Source organism: Tympanuchus pallidicinctus, unplaced genomic scaffold, assembly GCF_026119805.1.
Source record: "Tympanuchus pallidicinctus isolate F22 unplaced genomic scaffold, pur_lepc_1.0 scaffold18, whole genome shotgun sequence".
Taxonomy (NCBI): domain Eukaryota; kingdom Metazoa; phylum Chordata; class Aves; order Galliformes; family Phasianidae; genus Tympanuchus; species Tympanuchus pallidicinctus.
The window spans coordinates 13,110,200-13,125,820 of NW_026294699.1; the positions used below are offsets into that span (position 1 = coordinate 13,110,200).

The window sequence follows — 15,621 nt, forward strand, 5'->3', positions numbered from 1 at the left end:
ACGCTCTGCTGGGAGCTGGGCTGGCAGCGATGAAGCCATCCACACTGACACTGAGCCACCAGCCTGCCCTGTGAGTTCTTCGTGTTCCCTTTCAAGCAGGCATCTCAAAAATGCGCTGCAGATACGTGGGAAGGCATCCTGGCAATAGTAATGAAAACGAGGTGTTTGTGAGTTGGGTTTTTAAGGCAGCAAACTGATAGTGAGTGAGCGTGGCGTGGCTGGAAGTAGCAGGTGTTCCTGCCAGCAGTGGGGCTGGGTGTCTTCAGGATGACTTTGATGTACGTTTTAGTGGTTAGTGAAGAGTCTGACGGAAAATTACTGAGAAAGATGGAACAAAGTAATGCAACTGTGTCTGAACCTATCTATGTATGTGCGAAGAAAGCGTGCCCTTAGGTCTGTATTTGTACAGTCAGTAGATTTAAACAGCTCCTCGTGCTTGAAGAGCTCCCTTGGTTCAGGTGTCGGCACATACAGATCAGTAAAAAAAACGTGTGTATCTTCTGATCTAATCGACCTCTACTTTCTTGTTCTCTGAATTAGTGACGCTGTAAAAAATGAAGCTGCTTTAATTGACGTAGCTGACTGAAATGCTCTCACAAAAGAATTATTTATTGTCTCGGGAAATTTTATCTCTGGTTCATTTTATTGTAAAGATTCTATCTCAGAAAAGCTGTGAATCAGAGATGAAGGGGAGTAATGATAAACTCAGGGAAAACATAAGGAAAACGTGTGGGTGTTTGAGTTTGCACATGTCTGTAAGCTATTATAGATATGCAAATACAAAATCAAGTGCTTGTGGACATGTGGTTTTGTGTCAGCTATGAATTTTATTCATCACTATTTAACACTAGATCTGTACAATTTTGGAAAATAATTCTGACTCACGCTAGATAACCTTTATCAGCTTTTTTATAATGATTTCATTTACTGATCCAATTATATAGTAAATTGAATCCTATCCACTAACACGAGTTGAATGTTTTTATTATATGCAGCTGCTTGATATCCCCAGGTGTGGGAGAACACAGCGCGGATGGAAATTAATTAAGTGAGATGTGGGAGATGGCTGTGGCCGTATGTTATGTGCTTGTCAGCCGGAGGAGACGCGTGTCAGACTCGGCGTGATCAGTTGCAGCATGCGCTTCCCTGGCTTGCAGGAGGCACACAGCGGAGTGGCAGGGGATGGAGCTCTGCAGCCCCTGCCTTTGCTTGCAGATCGCTTCCCTGCTCTTCCAGCAGCAGCGTGTGTTGGTACACACCTTGCACGAGGTGCCCGAGGAATTTCCTGATAGGCAAAACTGTTTTACGCCAAGCTGATTAAAAACCTGCTCTGCATTTCTGGTTAGCACCTGATCACTAATGCTTGCAGTATCCTAAATGGCGAGGGCTGCTAGGCACAGAAAGGAAACATTTTTCAAGTTTTTTAAAGATGAAAAGCAACCAAAAAATGTCCTTATGTGTTTCTGTGCTGATATATTTCCAGGCACGGTTACTTCTGGTGACACTCAAGCCTTTCCTATACGTGCAGAAACCATGCGTATTAAAACGGTGCACAGGAGCAGTATGTGATTTGGGAACAATAATACAATAATACAGTTTAATTTTCCAATATTTGTAGAGAACTCTTAGGAGTGAATCTTGCACAGAAAAAGCAGAATAATTTAAATCAATGAATATTAGGTTCATTACCAAGTTCCTACAAGCACAAGTAGCTGTTAGTAGGTACGCTGTGTAAATTGGTAAATGAACTGGTAGAATAAGTCTTTGTGAACAGTTTGTTGGTCGGAGAGCTGCGAGGAAACGTAAATACGTTACATTTGTTTCTCATTAAAGCATGTCCTCCCCATCTCAGTTTCAAAGGTAGAACAGAAAGCAGCATTACCGTTATGGGTGAAGTATTTCTCTTACTTGCAAAATGCGAGCAAGAGGTAATATACATACTATGGGGTTTTTTTGGTATTTGCTTACGTTCACACGCTATGTAATTTACCACAGTTCACTATTCAAGATAATGTCTCCTAACCCATTATTTGGCTGTATGTTGCTGTGTCTCGAAGTTGAGCATCTGCTCCCAGAGATAAGATAGTGGTGCGTTTTGTACTGCAAACCTCTGGGAGTTCCTTAAATCTCACTATTTGCTAATTTATTTCTGAAGAACTTCAGCTGCAGAGCTGCAGTAACCCCTTAGATTCGTGATCTGTATCAGTGCCATTTGCAAGGGCTTCTTTAGCTACATTATCAGTATTCAGGTGTGGATGAGGGGTAGTGCAGAGTCACTCTTGGGTTTAATTGGGATAGTCCAGAAGAGGGAGCTTGGAATTAAAGAGTGAAGAGATTTAAAAAATACCAGAGGGAATAAATTGTTCAAATATGGGAACTTTGTTATGGTCACCCTTTATCACTGGTGGAATTCACTTCATATTGGTAACAGATTTCTTTTGGGGTGGTAATTGTTCCTGTGATGCTGTCTTTCTGTCCCAGTAGAAGCAATTAAGTCAAGATATTTATTTTTTCAGCAAGATATCTGCTGTTTCTTCTCTAGAATGTTTGAGAAAGGAACAAATAATTGATTGCATGGAGCCTACATGTAAATTGTGTACACTCATCTGTGACTTACAGAGCTGTCCTCCTCAGTTAGCTCAAATGCACCGACCTTGTTTCGATTACTCTAGAGATGAATTTGGCCCACTTTTCTCATGTACATGATTTTTCATTGTGATAAGCATTTCCCCAGGTCACTTCTGGAATGCCAGTGTGTGCAGAAAACAGCTCTGACTTTGTTACAGTGCCCTTCTCTACTTCTTATCGTGATGTATTTGGAACTTTCTCAAAGTAAAAGCTTCAGTATATTATACTTGCAGCAATGCAAGTCTTGTTGCATGTAAATGTCATAAATGCCTCTACTTTCATGTTGGAATCCTGTACCTGCTAGCTGAGGAAGGAGCTTCTAATCACTTATCCTTCTCTGAATAAAACAGAAAGAAGCCTGTGCAGTCCGGTGTGTGTGTTTAAATATGCATATATATGTTTGTACATCATAACCAAGTAGAAGCTGTATGTGACCCAAGTTCCTCAGATTTTTTTTCTTGTTTGCTTTTCTCTTGGCGTTTCATTTCTTTCCCCCATTTTGAGCCTTACTTGCAAGATTAAAATCTTGAGAATACAGAAAACAAACCAGATAGGATTAAGGTCAATTGAGAAATCATTTTACAGTGTCTTGTTCTGATTTCAACCTTTTACTAAGAAACTTCATTTCTAAATAATATCGTAGCGAAAAGCAGGTTCTCAGAAGCTGTCACAGTAGGGCATTAGACGGCTTCAGCACTTTAAAAACCATTTTCGACGGGAAATGACGTCAGCCATTTTCCACAGGAATATTCAGTTTCATCAAACCGATTCTTTTCTGCAAAAGAACACGTTGGCACTTCATTTGTGATCAGGATCTTCTGATAGGCAGCCGGCCCGTGGCTCGCGGTGCTCGCGGTGATGTGCAGCTGGGAGATGGTCTCGTTGCCATTATTTGTGCAGAAGCGTGCAGCCCGTCTGCGCACAGCGCATACTTTCCGTGCATTACGCTCGGGATCTCCTCCAGCTGGCCTCCTGACTCACGCTCCCCTGCCTCCGCCGTGTCTGTGGCTCAGCCCTGTCCCACCTCATCTCTCGCAGCGAGGGAAGCTCGCAGCCAGGCCCCAGGCTCCCGTCTGTGGAGGGGACTAACAGAGGTCCCCCGTCCTACCTGCTGCTCCGTCAGGGCTGCTGGCTCTGCTCTAGGGCCTTGCTCAGTCTGTCTTTGAGCTTCTGCCCTTCTCTGGGCCCCTCTTCTAGTGTTTGAGCACCCCTAGAGCAAAATATTTTTTCTTTATCTCAGATGGGAATTTGCCCTATTCCCATTTGTGCCTGTCGCATTACATCCTCCTGCTCCGCACCTCTCATGAGAGTCTGGCTCTGCCTCTTCTACAGCATCCCATTAAGCAGCTATAAGCACCACCGATCATCTTAAGAGAATAAGTGCCGTCCTCCCACTCTGCCTTCATCTGTGTGCTTCAGGCCCTGGGTCATTTCAGTGCCCACCATGGACTTACTCCAATTTGTTGGTATCGTGGATGAGGGAACCCAAAACTGAACAGAGCACACTATGCTGTCTTACACTGCCTCTGGCACTGGGACGTGCTGGAAGGCATGGCTCTCCCTCAGCCTTGTAGCACAGCTGCCATAAATGCTGGTCTGAGGAGCAGGCAGGAGCAGCAGCCTGGACGTGAGCCATGGGCTGGGCTGTGTGCCTTGCTACCCTCCAGACACAAGTCTTGGCCTCTTCTTAGGGGATCACTTCTTAATGCTGTTGACCACAGCAGATGGTTTTCCAGAGGAAGATCCCGCAGAAGCTCTTTCCCTTTGAAAGCTCTTTTTAGCACTGAAGATGATGCGAACCGCTGACTTGTAGACGTAGAAAGAGTCCGTAGAATAAATTGATGCTGCACTTCAAAAGTTTCATTCTGGTCATTGACTGTACTAATTAATTAACCTATAAAAGGGCTTCATAGATCATTAAAAATGGAAATACTTCACAGAAATAGAAGGCAGTGGTGTTTTATTTCTTTCTGTTTCACAGACCTGCGAGTTATGTGGATTTGTGACTTAATAAATGTGTTGGAATTAGACATGGACTCTTGTTTTAACCTGCCATTCAGAATGTGTTCTCATGTCCAATTTCAAAGACTTATACGGTCATTATGGTAAAACTAATGTATGGCTGAATTGTAATAGTAATTAAATATTGGTCATTATAATGAGGTAATTAAGTGTTCTCAATTGCTAATAGCCTTGTTTATTTTTATAATTAACTTATTGCTCTCCTAACAGGAAAATAAGTTAATGAGGTGGTTACATAATGCTTTTATGAACACTTCATGCTGACTCTCTGTCTTAGGTACGTGTCTGTGACACCATGCAGTTGTGGGCTCTGGACCATTAATTTTAAATACTTCTAGAAAGGAATCTTTTCTTTTACCTGTGCATGGTGCATTGTGCTGCTTTTATTCTCAGCAGTAATAGTAATTGTTTCTAGTGCAGAATCAGCATTGACATTGGCAGCAGCAGTGACATGCAGCATTTGTGGGAATGGATCAAGGGTTTATACTTTATGTGCACAATAGCATGAAGCCTCCCATTTCAGTCGATGGTAAAGTACTGCAATTATTCCTTCATTACACAGATGTTAACTGAAGCAAGTTGTCTGCTTTAAATTCTGGGCTCTTCATCCTTTCAGGAGGAGCAGTTGTTCGAACAATTGCTCGAAAGTTTTTGTCTTTTCAGGAAATGGAAGAGAAGAAAATCCTAGACGTGAGAGAAGAGAAAAACCTCCAAAACTTCAGAAATCTTAAAATAGCACCCAGATACGAGTTTCAGCTAATGAAAGGTGGAGTTATTATCAGCCCTGTTTACTAAACTTACGAGGTTTCCAAGTTGGAAAGATTTAAAACACTGGAGTCTTCATGCTGAAGCAGTCTTACTCCAAGAAAAAGTTGCGTGTCTTTGTTGAATTCTGCCAGAGCAGCTACACATCTTTTAAACCTATCCTCAAGAAGACAGGGCTTTCTTTGTCTTGTTAGAGAGATAGCAAAGGAAGAAGAACCTCCGTGTTGCACACGTACTGAAGGCTTTCTGAGATTGCCTGCACAATGAAACTGTTGTGATTGAATTCTGGCAAATTATAACCTGCAGGGATAATGAGGATTTTCCATTTTTCCCTAGCACATATACATTTTGTCTATTCCGTTTTTCCTTTCCTGTAATGCATTCAGCACAGCAAGGACTGGAAAGAAATCTGATTGTGAAACTGATAAATTGTCTTACATAGTTTCCCTATTTTGGCCATTGCCATGGTCTGGTCCTGAAAGTGCTTGGAATCCTTGTTCTCTCGCTTTGTTTTAACAAGCTTGTTCTTGGTTGCCCATTGCCTGTATTTTATTACCTGCACTGCACTTTTTTTTTGCCTATCTCATATTCCGCACTGACTCCAGGCAGCCTCAGTGCAAAAGCAGATGAGATGATTTATTTTTGTCATTCACTTTTTCTCATGAGAAAGAGAAGCTCTCAGGCCTGCCCTCTCTGCGAGCTTCCTCTTAGCACAGTCATTTGCGTCTTGGCAAGCAGGGTATATAAAATGCTACTGAATTAAATCAGCAAAGTGTTTCATCACATTTATTTTGCAATCAGTGTGATAGATTCTTTGCTGGTATAAACAGCTGCAGTCTCGTTGATTCAAGTGGAGTTTTCCTTCTCTGCATGAAGCAGGAGTTGGCTCAGCCCGTGCAGGTATCACAGTCACACAAATGACAGACAGCAAAGGATCAGACCTTAAGGTTGCAGCCCTGACCTCAGTTGTCTGCAGTTCTCCCTTGTGCTCGTGGAAGACGCTTCATGTGTTAAGACTTGCTGCAGCTCTTTGATATCTTTGACCTTTTTGAAAAAGTTTCGTTACATTTTTATATTCCCTAAGAAGACAGATGGTATTTTTTGATTGCATAGATAGAGATTTCATGTCTAAACACATTTCTTGGTTTCACTTTGTTGGACTAGTTAACCGTTCTGTATGTTCTATGCTGTTCAGATGCTTTTCTTGTAAATTTTTTGGTTTTTTGAATGATATTATCAAAAAGTTACGAGGAATTGAACATGCAGAAGTCTCTCTGGAATACACCAGTCATATCATGCTAGCGTCTCCCTTTGGATCCAGATGTGAATATTCATGTACATGCAATCCCACCTACGGCTACAGTTCCAAGCCAGAAATTGTCCTTGATACCTTCTGGTTGGCTCCAAGTGCCACAATTAACCAGGTGCAAATCCTCTGGAAGCAGGCAGGGAAGTTGTGAAAAAATCACAGAGCCTATCAGAAGTGTTGACTCTCGAGAGGGTGAGAAGGAGCCCTCTGGATGCTGATGCTGAGCCCAGGAGGCACCGATGCATCTCCCATGTTTGCAGTCTCATGAAACAGCTGCTGAAATCTCAGAGCTGGAGCTCTGTTTTCTTCTTCCATTACCTGCACAAATCATCTGGAAACATGGCATACGATAACATTTCCATTTGAACAAAATAAGGAAATCCCTGCGAGCAATTCTCGTTTAGAGCACAATAATAAAAGCCCTGGCAAAAAATCAAACCCTTTCCATCAGTTCAGCACACAGCATTGCTTGCACAGTTGGTGTCAACAGTTTAGTGCTGGTGTGGAGGCAGGAGACAGAGGCTGCTGTGTTCTTGGTGGTGCAGCTCAGACAGAGAAGATGAAATCATGGTAGTTCAGCATTGGGTGAAAACTTAACTAGTGGTTTTCTGGCTTTCTCTTTATGCTGTAATTTAGGAATGAGCATGTGTGTGTCTGTGTTTAATTATTTAACAATGCCTTCCAAGGCAAGAAGGGCATCTACCTACGTGTGCAGAACGGCAGCAGACTGTAGCTACGGTCTTTGCTTTGGCTCCGTGTTGTTGAGGGCCTTTCTTTAACTGTAACGGCCAGTGAGTGATTCTGAATGGCTCAAAAAGAGGCACAAGATACAGGAAAAAAGCAACCGCCCATATTTTGGCCCTGCCTAGATTACTTGTGCCTCCTCTGAGTGCCACTTCTTAGCTCCTTCAGTATTTAAAGCTTCACTTGTTTTCTCCGTGTAGTTCAGACCCAGGACACATGGCTGGAACTGGATGCGGAGCATAGGCTGACTGCAAGAGAGAAGACATTTCTGCTTACTGCAATTTCACATTTTGGCTTGAGTCAGGAGCAAACTTTTCAAATTTTCAAAGCATTTTGGCATGTTGATCCTTGTGACATGTTTATTTCGGCAACTGTGAATAAAGGCAATAAGAAAATTCTCAGAATGGATTTTACACTTAGTTTGAATTAAATGAAAAGCCAGATTTCATGCAGGGACCGTAAGTGTTTGCTACATTTGATGACAGTCATTTCCAGAGGGCTGATTTTCTTTGGTGCTATTCTAAATGTCCCGGTTTTTGGCTGCCAGACTTGTAGGTTGGGAAACTTTGAGGCTGCCTCCTGATCCGTATCATCTGAGATCTGAGTCTGTTTAATGAATGTCAAACTGGGCATCCGAAAGCAGAAACACCCCGACTCATTAATCACCGTGAGAGATCTTGGCCTAACCATATAAGTTAAGAACAATAGTTCCCAAGGAGAAAGAGACGGGACTGTGTTTCCAGTGACAGTCGTGATATTGGTGTATTTCTTTCCCTAAGGAATGCCTATCGTTTTGCTTTAGAAATATAAATCAGCATCTCCTTGACTTTGGAGAACTTGTGCATGTGTGTTGTAGGCTAATGTTTGATGTCATGTCCTTCAGAGGTCCCTTCAGATATCTAAGACTTCGTCTCGTGAATCCTTTGCTGAATGACGTTGTATTTGTGATGCCAGAGGCAGAAAAATATTCACGTAACACTGCTGTTGCTGCCAACAGTCTTTGGGCTCATTACACCTCAACTGGAAGTTTTAGTGTGTGAGTTTTTACTAAAGAGTTTTTTGAAAAAAAAACTGCCCAGTGTTGTAGAAATGACTTGTGGAACATTTTGAAGAAGGGTGCAGTGCTATACATAATTTATTGGGCACTGTTTGTACGGTCAATTGTTAAGTTATAAATAAAATGCAGCCTTAGAGCAAAGATGAAAGGCTGAAATTGTGGGTAGTTACTTCCTCTGCGTTTCTGTTCCAAAAAAGAGTTTCCAAGTTTGCTCAGTCACATTTCGGTTTGGTTATTGATATTCACAGTGACGTGTCTATTTTTGGATGCATCACATCGAAGGCTTCGTTCTCTGCCCTGCAGAGTGCCTCTTCCTCCTGTAAATGGTGCAGAACTCTTCTTAAAGCTCAGTGAGGTGGGCAGGCACAGGGGAGGGGGGATCATGGGGAGGCAGATGAGGCTCTGTGGTACAAAATTTCCAGGTCCCGGAGCTACTGAAGAACAATTTGACTTGCCTGATTGACACAGGGTCCTCCAGTGACTGTTTCAGTTCAGTTCTAGTGGTGCTTTCCCCCATCACATCTGAACCTCAGCTGCTCAGCTGAGTGTGGGCACAGGAGCTGCACAGCCTGCTGCATGCTTGTGCTTTTCTGCTGAGAGAAGTCTTGAACCAGAGACATGCTGAGCTCATTCAAGTTCATTAGGAATGAGTTTGTTGGATTTTAGAATACAGTCCTTTTACTTTTCAGAATAATTTAATGTACATCTTTGCTTCAGTACTCAAAACCAACGAAGCTGTTGTCCGTAGAACCTCTGAGCTGGCTTGTTAGCTGTGAATGTAATAGGAGTAGCACAGAGTGGGCCTGATGAAACAACATAGGCAAAATATATTGTCTTAGCATAGGCTTCAGCATCCTTTGCAGGTACCCTGGAGCAGCAGGAGGTGCTGACACAGAGCTCCATCTCAGCCCTGGGAGCAAAACCATTCTGGCTGCTTGAGAGGAAAGACATGACCAATTTGAACTTAGGAGTGAAACATTTCCTAGAGCTGAGCCTGAATAAATTCTGGAACAGTTGAACAGGAAATAAGCTAATAATGGGATTTTACAATACGCATTTCCCTTATAAGGCATTGAAATGCAACGTGGGTTTGTTGCTGATCTTCTGGCTGTTTTGATGAAAATTTTACGTTTCTTCACTGCTTGCACTCCTTTATGCTTGTGAGGAATGTGCTCCATCCCAGTCTGAAGCATGTCATCTCTTGCTGGTGGTCCATGAATGGGCTGATCCCACAAAGACCAGCAGTTCGCAGTTCCTCCTGGCTGCCTTTTGTTTGCCTTGGGGAGCTGCTTCCTTAGCCCCTGTTCCTGATGCGTAGGAAGGGGAAGAGAGGTGGGGAGCACCCTTCTCTGTACTGTTCATGCATCTGAAAATAGTAAGTTCCCCAAAATGCCGGTGTGGGGAAAGGAAGCCCAGGCTCCAGGGAGCCTGCTGTATCCCTCAGTAAACAAAGGACTGGATTTGGGCAAGTTGCCCGAAGTGTTGGTGCAGGGTGCGTTCCCGTCCTCACTGCTCTGCCTGGCCTTTTAAGGATATGTGACAGTATGCTTAAGAACACAGTAAGGTGTGTAATTCAGCAGTGATTAATGAGCATAAGGCTCTTCTGTAGCTTCAGTGTTTCTATAGCATCGGTCAGATTCCCTTCTCACTGGTAGCTCACCAAAGTGTAACTAAGACTGTCAGAGTTTGGACTCCCATCTTCTGCACTGTAAGTGTAATCTCTAGCCAGTTGTTATGCTACATTAATTTAGAGCCATCTACCTTTCCAAATATACTCTGCATTGTGGAACAGGTTTTGCTTGTACATGTGGGGCCAGATGTTCACAGGAGCAGAGCTCCCATTCAGGCATCTAGCAGTTACTGCCAGGACACATAGTGATTGCAGCTGAAAATATGAAATCTCTCTTCTTAGACAGTAAAATATTCAAGCTGCCTGGTTTGCACAGTGCTACAAGAAGTGGCCAATGTGCATTTTATTCAGGAGTTCTTTCAAATTAGCGTGCACTGAATCACAGCCTCAGTTTTAAAGCACAACTTGTGCCAAGCTAGTTATTTTGACTTCTTGCCAAGCAGGGGCTCATTTTCCAGACACATCTAACATTTTCCTTTTCTTTTTCTGCAGTATCTGTTAATGAAGTCTCAATGAAACAATGATTGTAGGTCTACTGGCTAGATAAGAAATAAGTCTGATTCATGAACGAACATTTCTTTCCTTTTCCAGTGACATATTTGATGCCATGTTTCCTGTTACACACATCGCAGGAGAAACTGTCATACAGCAAGGTAAGCCTTCCCCCTTTTCATCCTTGCATGTTTGCTGTGATCACACAGTTCACATCCCATCGTCTGAGGGTTCGCCCTGTTTGTTTAATGGGAAGAATGTCCATGTTCCAGGAGTTTGTAGGTGTTTTGGCTATGTGATAAATCCATTGATGTAGGCACAATCTTTTGCTGAATGTAGAGCTCTCCAACACTTAACCTCAGTGGTAGATCTGTATGGTTTCAAAATGCTACAGTATTTTAAATGAAGACATTCATTCCTTAACTTCAGATAGCCAGGAAGTGAAGCACAGCTCAGAATGCATAAGAGTGGCATATTCTAGTTGAGAGAAATTAGAAGTGGAAAATATTTTCATGGTTGTTGGGAATATTCAACACCTCATTGTGCTGTATCGTAGTTATCACGCTTGGCAACTTACCTGCATGCCTGCAGCGTGTTGTGGAGGACTTCAGTGCCCTCAGGATATAAAGCCTCTTGCATGTTTACATTCAGTGAAGTGTTGGATCAATCAAAAGAGATGAATTAAAAGCAAAGTGAAAGATACTAGGAAGGAATGGTTGTGACATTTTGATTTATGAAGGCACAGCTCTGTCTCCCTGTAAGTAATCTGCTGTACAAACCTGTGCAAATATCTACAGAATTAAACATGGAGACAGGAAATTATTGAGTAATCTAGCAGACCTTCAGGAAGCAATCACCTTTTATATTTTGCTTCCAGGTGATGAAGGAGACAACTTCTATGTGATTGACCAAGGCGAGGTGGATGTAAGTACAAACTTACAGTCTGATACTTACTTTGAATTTAACTAATACAGTTTTATGCTCTGGCACGCAGTTTGATCCAGCAGTGTTCTGTGGTTCTGTCTCCTTTGTTCTTGGAATAGATTTCACAGTATTGGTCTCATTGCTTTGCTTTTATTGTGTTAAGTCATTTGTGCATAATTTCATAATTGGCGTGTTTTATATCCTAGCTTATTTGTCCATTCCAAGCAGGAAAATATGGTATCAAAAACAAGCAAATGACATTATCTTCAGAACCCTAACCACACCTGGAGGTGTGCAGTCTTTGGCAGAGCAGGCCACCATGCTGGAATGCACCCGAGGGTTCAGATCAGCCAAAAGGAAAATATTTTCTTTAATCAGTTAGCTGATGTGGTTTTTTCTTTCCTTCCAAATTGAGATGCAGCCTCAGGCAGTTAGTTTCATCTTAGAAGCCTTAATTTGTGTTTAAAATTAGGTCCAAATACGTGAACAATACAGCGTATTAATAAAGCAAAGATTATTATAAGTGTAAAGTGATCTGTGAGACCACAAAATGTTTGCAGGAATATGTGGTGGGTTAATCAGCAAGACTTGGAAATGACGATTTCTTCTGAAACCGCCCTCCAAATTGTGATCTGTTCACCTCTTATCGTTTCTGTGCTGTATGAGGCTGCCTCCTTTTCAGTTCTGCTGCAAGATTCTCATGTGTCTGAATTCCTGCACACCTTGCATACCAGTGCTGTTGAGCAGGACTGCTCATTAGCAGTGGCGCTCCTCAGATGCCCAGATGAGTTTTGTTGAGGCTTTAAAGAAGAAAGTGATTTGTTTTAAAGGCAGGCAGGAGCATGCAGTTATTTTAGTGAAAGTTACTTTTTTAGAAGTGTGTTTGTGGCAGGAGACCATCTAATTGGTATGGCTGGGAATTGAGAAACCTCACACGCTGCCTCTGCCTCTGGAAGCTGCTGCTCAGGAAATCCGTCTGACTCACTGTTCCTATCAGGCATACCTCTCAATAGCAAACACTGCCACATCACAGTGACAGAAAATAAAAGAGCAGTATTTATAGAACAGTGCTAAAATTTAGTTTTAAAATACTCGTTTCAGGCCCTGTACCTGGCTTAATTACTTCCTTGGCTTTGAATCAGATGCACAAATGTACATAAATGCACATCTTGAAGATTAATTCTCTTTAAAACAATCAGTCCTGACTGAAAGCCCTTGAGAAAAGGTTCTTTGCTGTTTGGCCTGGGGAGAGGGGGAATATAAATGGCATGAGAAAACGATCTCAAAACTTTTGCAAGGTGGCAAATGTTGAGAAGGGCTTGCTTACAGCACCAGGGGCTATATTCTGTCAGGTAAGATGGAAACCTTAGTTTCCTTCCCAGGTATAACCTGACATAATTCAAAAACACCTTCTTGAAGGTTAAAAAAAAACACAAAACAAGCAGAACCTGTGATAGACATCTAACACAATGTATTACTTATCTATCACAGGTTCTGCCTGTTTTTTTTGTGGATAAAATCAAAATTCTTTAATAAATGCTCTTGACCACAAGTGGCCCAAGAAGATACGTGTGTCCACATCATTTTTCATGACTTCTGGAGTTCATTAACATTTTAGGCAGAGCAATACTGTATATCCCAGAGCATTTCAGGATCCTTTGAGGCTTCTGAGATAGCGTGTAGAGTAAAATTTGAAAAAACAGCTAGAGCAACAGAGTGGTTTGAGTGCCACTGCAATGCGAGTACGTGCAGGCTCTTAAGCAGTATAGATGGTTTTGAAAATGGTGTCCAAGACTGCTGTTTGCTCATGTCCAGTAATGTGCTCCTGTGGCAGAGCCCAGGCCCATGGCTGTGCACCATCATGCTGCAGATGCTCCCCAGGAAAAGCTCTTCCACTTTCAGGGCAGCGGTGCTAAAATCCTTTTTGTCCGAAGAAAACCCAGACCGCTAGTAACCGAGCTGCAGTTCATTTAAGCCTTGCCAGATACTCTTTTGGCATGCTTCCACCCTTCTCCAAGAAAAAAAAGCTACTTGGAGAGTAGATAATTGACCCCGGGACTTAAAGCCTCGAGCCATTATCTGCCTAGTTCAGCCAGTGTTGGCAAGTGCATCGAGGCTTTTCACCCCAGGCCAGGCTGTGCTTTCTCTGTTTCCGTGATCAGGTACAATGGGACTTGTGGATTCAAGGAGCAGTTTGCTCTGAGTACATTGTGACTGATAGCAACGAGTGCACATGCAAAGATATGTAAAGGAAATGGCAATTACCATCATAAAATCTCTGTCTCCTGGAAGAAAGTTGGGGCAGAGCTGAAAATCTTTCAACTAAGAGAACAAAACTAAACAAAGTACCAACACAGTTGGAACAACAAAAGCAGTGAGTGGTGGTGTGAGTTGTGAGAAAACCCCAAACATTCTGAAGTAATTCACTGTTAGTCTGGGGATGGGCATCCAGAAGAGTAAGAGGATTCTCGTGTTTGCTTAGAAATAATCTGAGTCAAATTAGAACTACAATTTATTAACGTATCTTTAAAGATAATAACACTTTATCCTCAACTCTTGGCCTTTCTTAGAGTATAAACCAGCCCTGTTATCATGCCCATAGGATGAAGTGTCTGTACATTTCCTTCATGCTGTTAGTAGTGTGGACAGCCATATAAGATGCAGCCCCTCCCTCAGTTGGCAAGCACTGTGCCCTGCTCACATGAGCTGTGGGCTAAGGAGAAGAGTGCAAATTGTACAGAAGTGGTTTTTAATCTCACTTCCTAATGGCAGTGAGGAAGACTTACAGTTATATAGCAGCGGTTTTCAAGGCAGTAAAAGCCGACATCCACAGATGTGTGGGTAGCACCTCTACCTGACTTTAAAGAAATCAAAGTGTTCTTCAGTGACTGTGAAAGCCATAGGAGCTATAGGAGGAAGGTTCTTATTGCTGGCTGTTATTCTCAGGTCATTTCTTTACAGCAGCTTGCTGTCTGCCATGTATGCTTGCTCAGCTAAATGCAGTGCAAGCCATCACCTTTCTGCTTTGCAGCACATCCCAGAACACCAGTAATGGGGTACGTGTGGGAGAAGCCGCTTTCCTTCTCTCATGCAGCAGGTGTATGGGCCAGGATGGGAAAGGTAGTGGACCAGGGCAGGCACGGGGTGTGAGAGGACGTGGTGGAGTTGTCAGTCACAGCCTTCCTTCTTCGCCTTTCGGGGCTGAGAGGAACCATAAACTCCTGACCTGGTGCTGCATCTACATGCAGTTCATAGCGAGTTGTTAAAGGCGTGAGGGTGGAAGTCTCAGAGGTCAGCTGCCTACCAGAAGGGCTCTGCTCAAGGAAATGTGAACGCATGCCAAAATCTGGCAGAGCTTAAATTATAGTTTCCATTAAAGATCTTGAAAGCACCTGCTAAAGTATGTGTCTTGCAAAAATCTCTAATCCATATTTCTAAATATAAAAAGACTTCCTGTTTATTATTTTAATCCTACAACCTCATTTTTATTTTTTTTTATACTTTAAAAAGCACCATCAACTGCTCTTTCAGAATAGATGTTGTTTTTTTAGAGCCAGCAACTTCCCATTCTATTTAATGTCACAGCAACTTTCTACAGACATTCTCAGGTTTTCTTCTTGTAAAACAACAGCCATTGAAATGCAATTCGGTGAAAATCAAGATGAAAACTTTTCAGTGTTTTTCTTAAATAGCTTCTGTGCTGTATTAAGCTATATTTGGAGCTATAAAATAAGATTATCATTCTACTGTAGGTCAGATCTTCTTGAAACCCTTATTTGTGTATACAGATTGTCTACTTCATATATACAAAGATGAAAATTACACAGTGCTTTATGTGAGAATTTTAAATTTTACATGTGGATTTTAAAACTAGTTCTATTTTATAATCCATAGGCTGCTTTTTGTTTGAATTCTTCCATCTTTATGGTTCTTCCTGTTCAATGCCTTTCTAATTGCAGAAGGATATTTTTTTTTTTGAGACTTTAAACAGAACTTTTTAAAATTTGAAGTTTTCCCCTTGATTTTTTAGGATCCTGAGTGCAGCCTCCA

At 42.2% G+C, this 15,621-nt stretch overlaps 1 protein-coding gene across 2 annotated transcripts in view; it reads left to right on the top strand.

Moving 5' to 3' along the window:
* PRKAR1B (protein kinase cAMP-dependent type I regulatory subunit beta) overlaps positions 1 to 15,621 on the top strand; it is an 87,611-nt gene that overhangs the window by 37,482 nt on the left and 34,508 nt on the right. For both annotated transcript variants that reach the window (XM_052679885.1, XM_052679886.1), the window contains exons 5-6: positions 10,747 to 10,808; positions 11,525 to 11,571. In XM_052679885.1, coding sequence (XP_052535845.1) covers positions 10,747 to 10,808; positions 11,525 to 11,571 — 109 coding nt within the window. The remainder of the gene's footprint in view (positions 1 to 10,746; positions 10,809 to 11,524; positions 11,572 to 15,621) is intronic.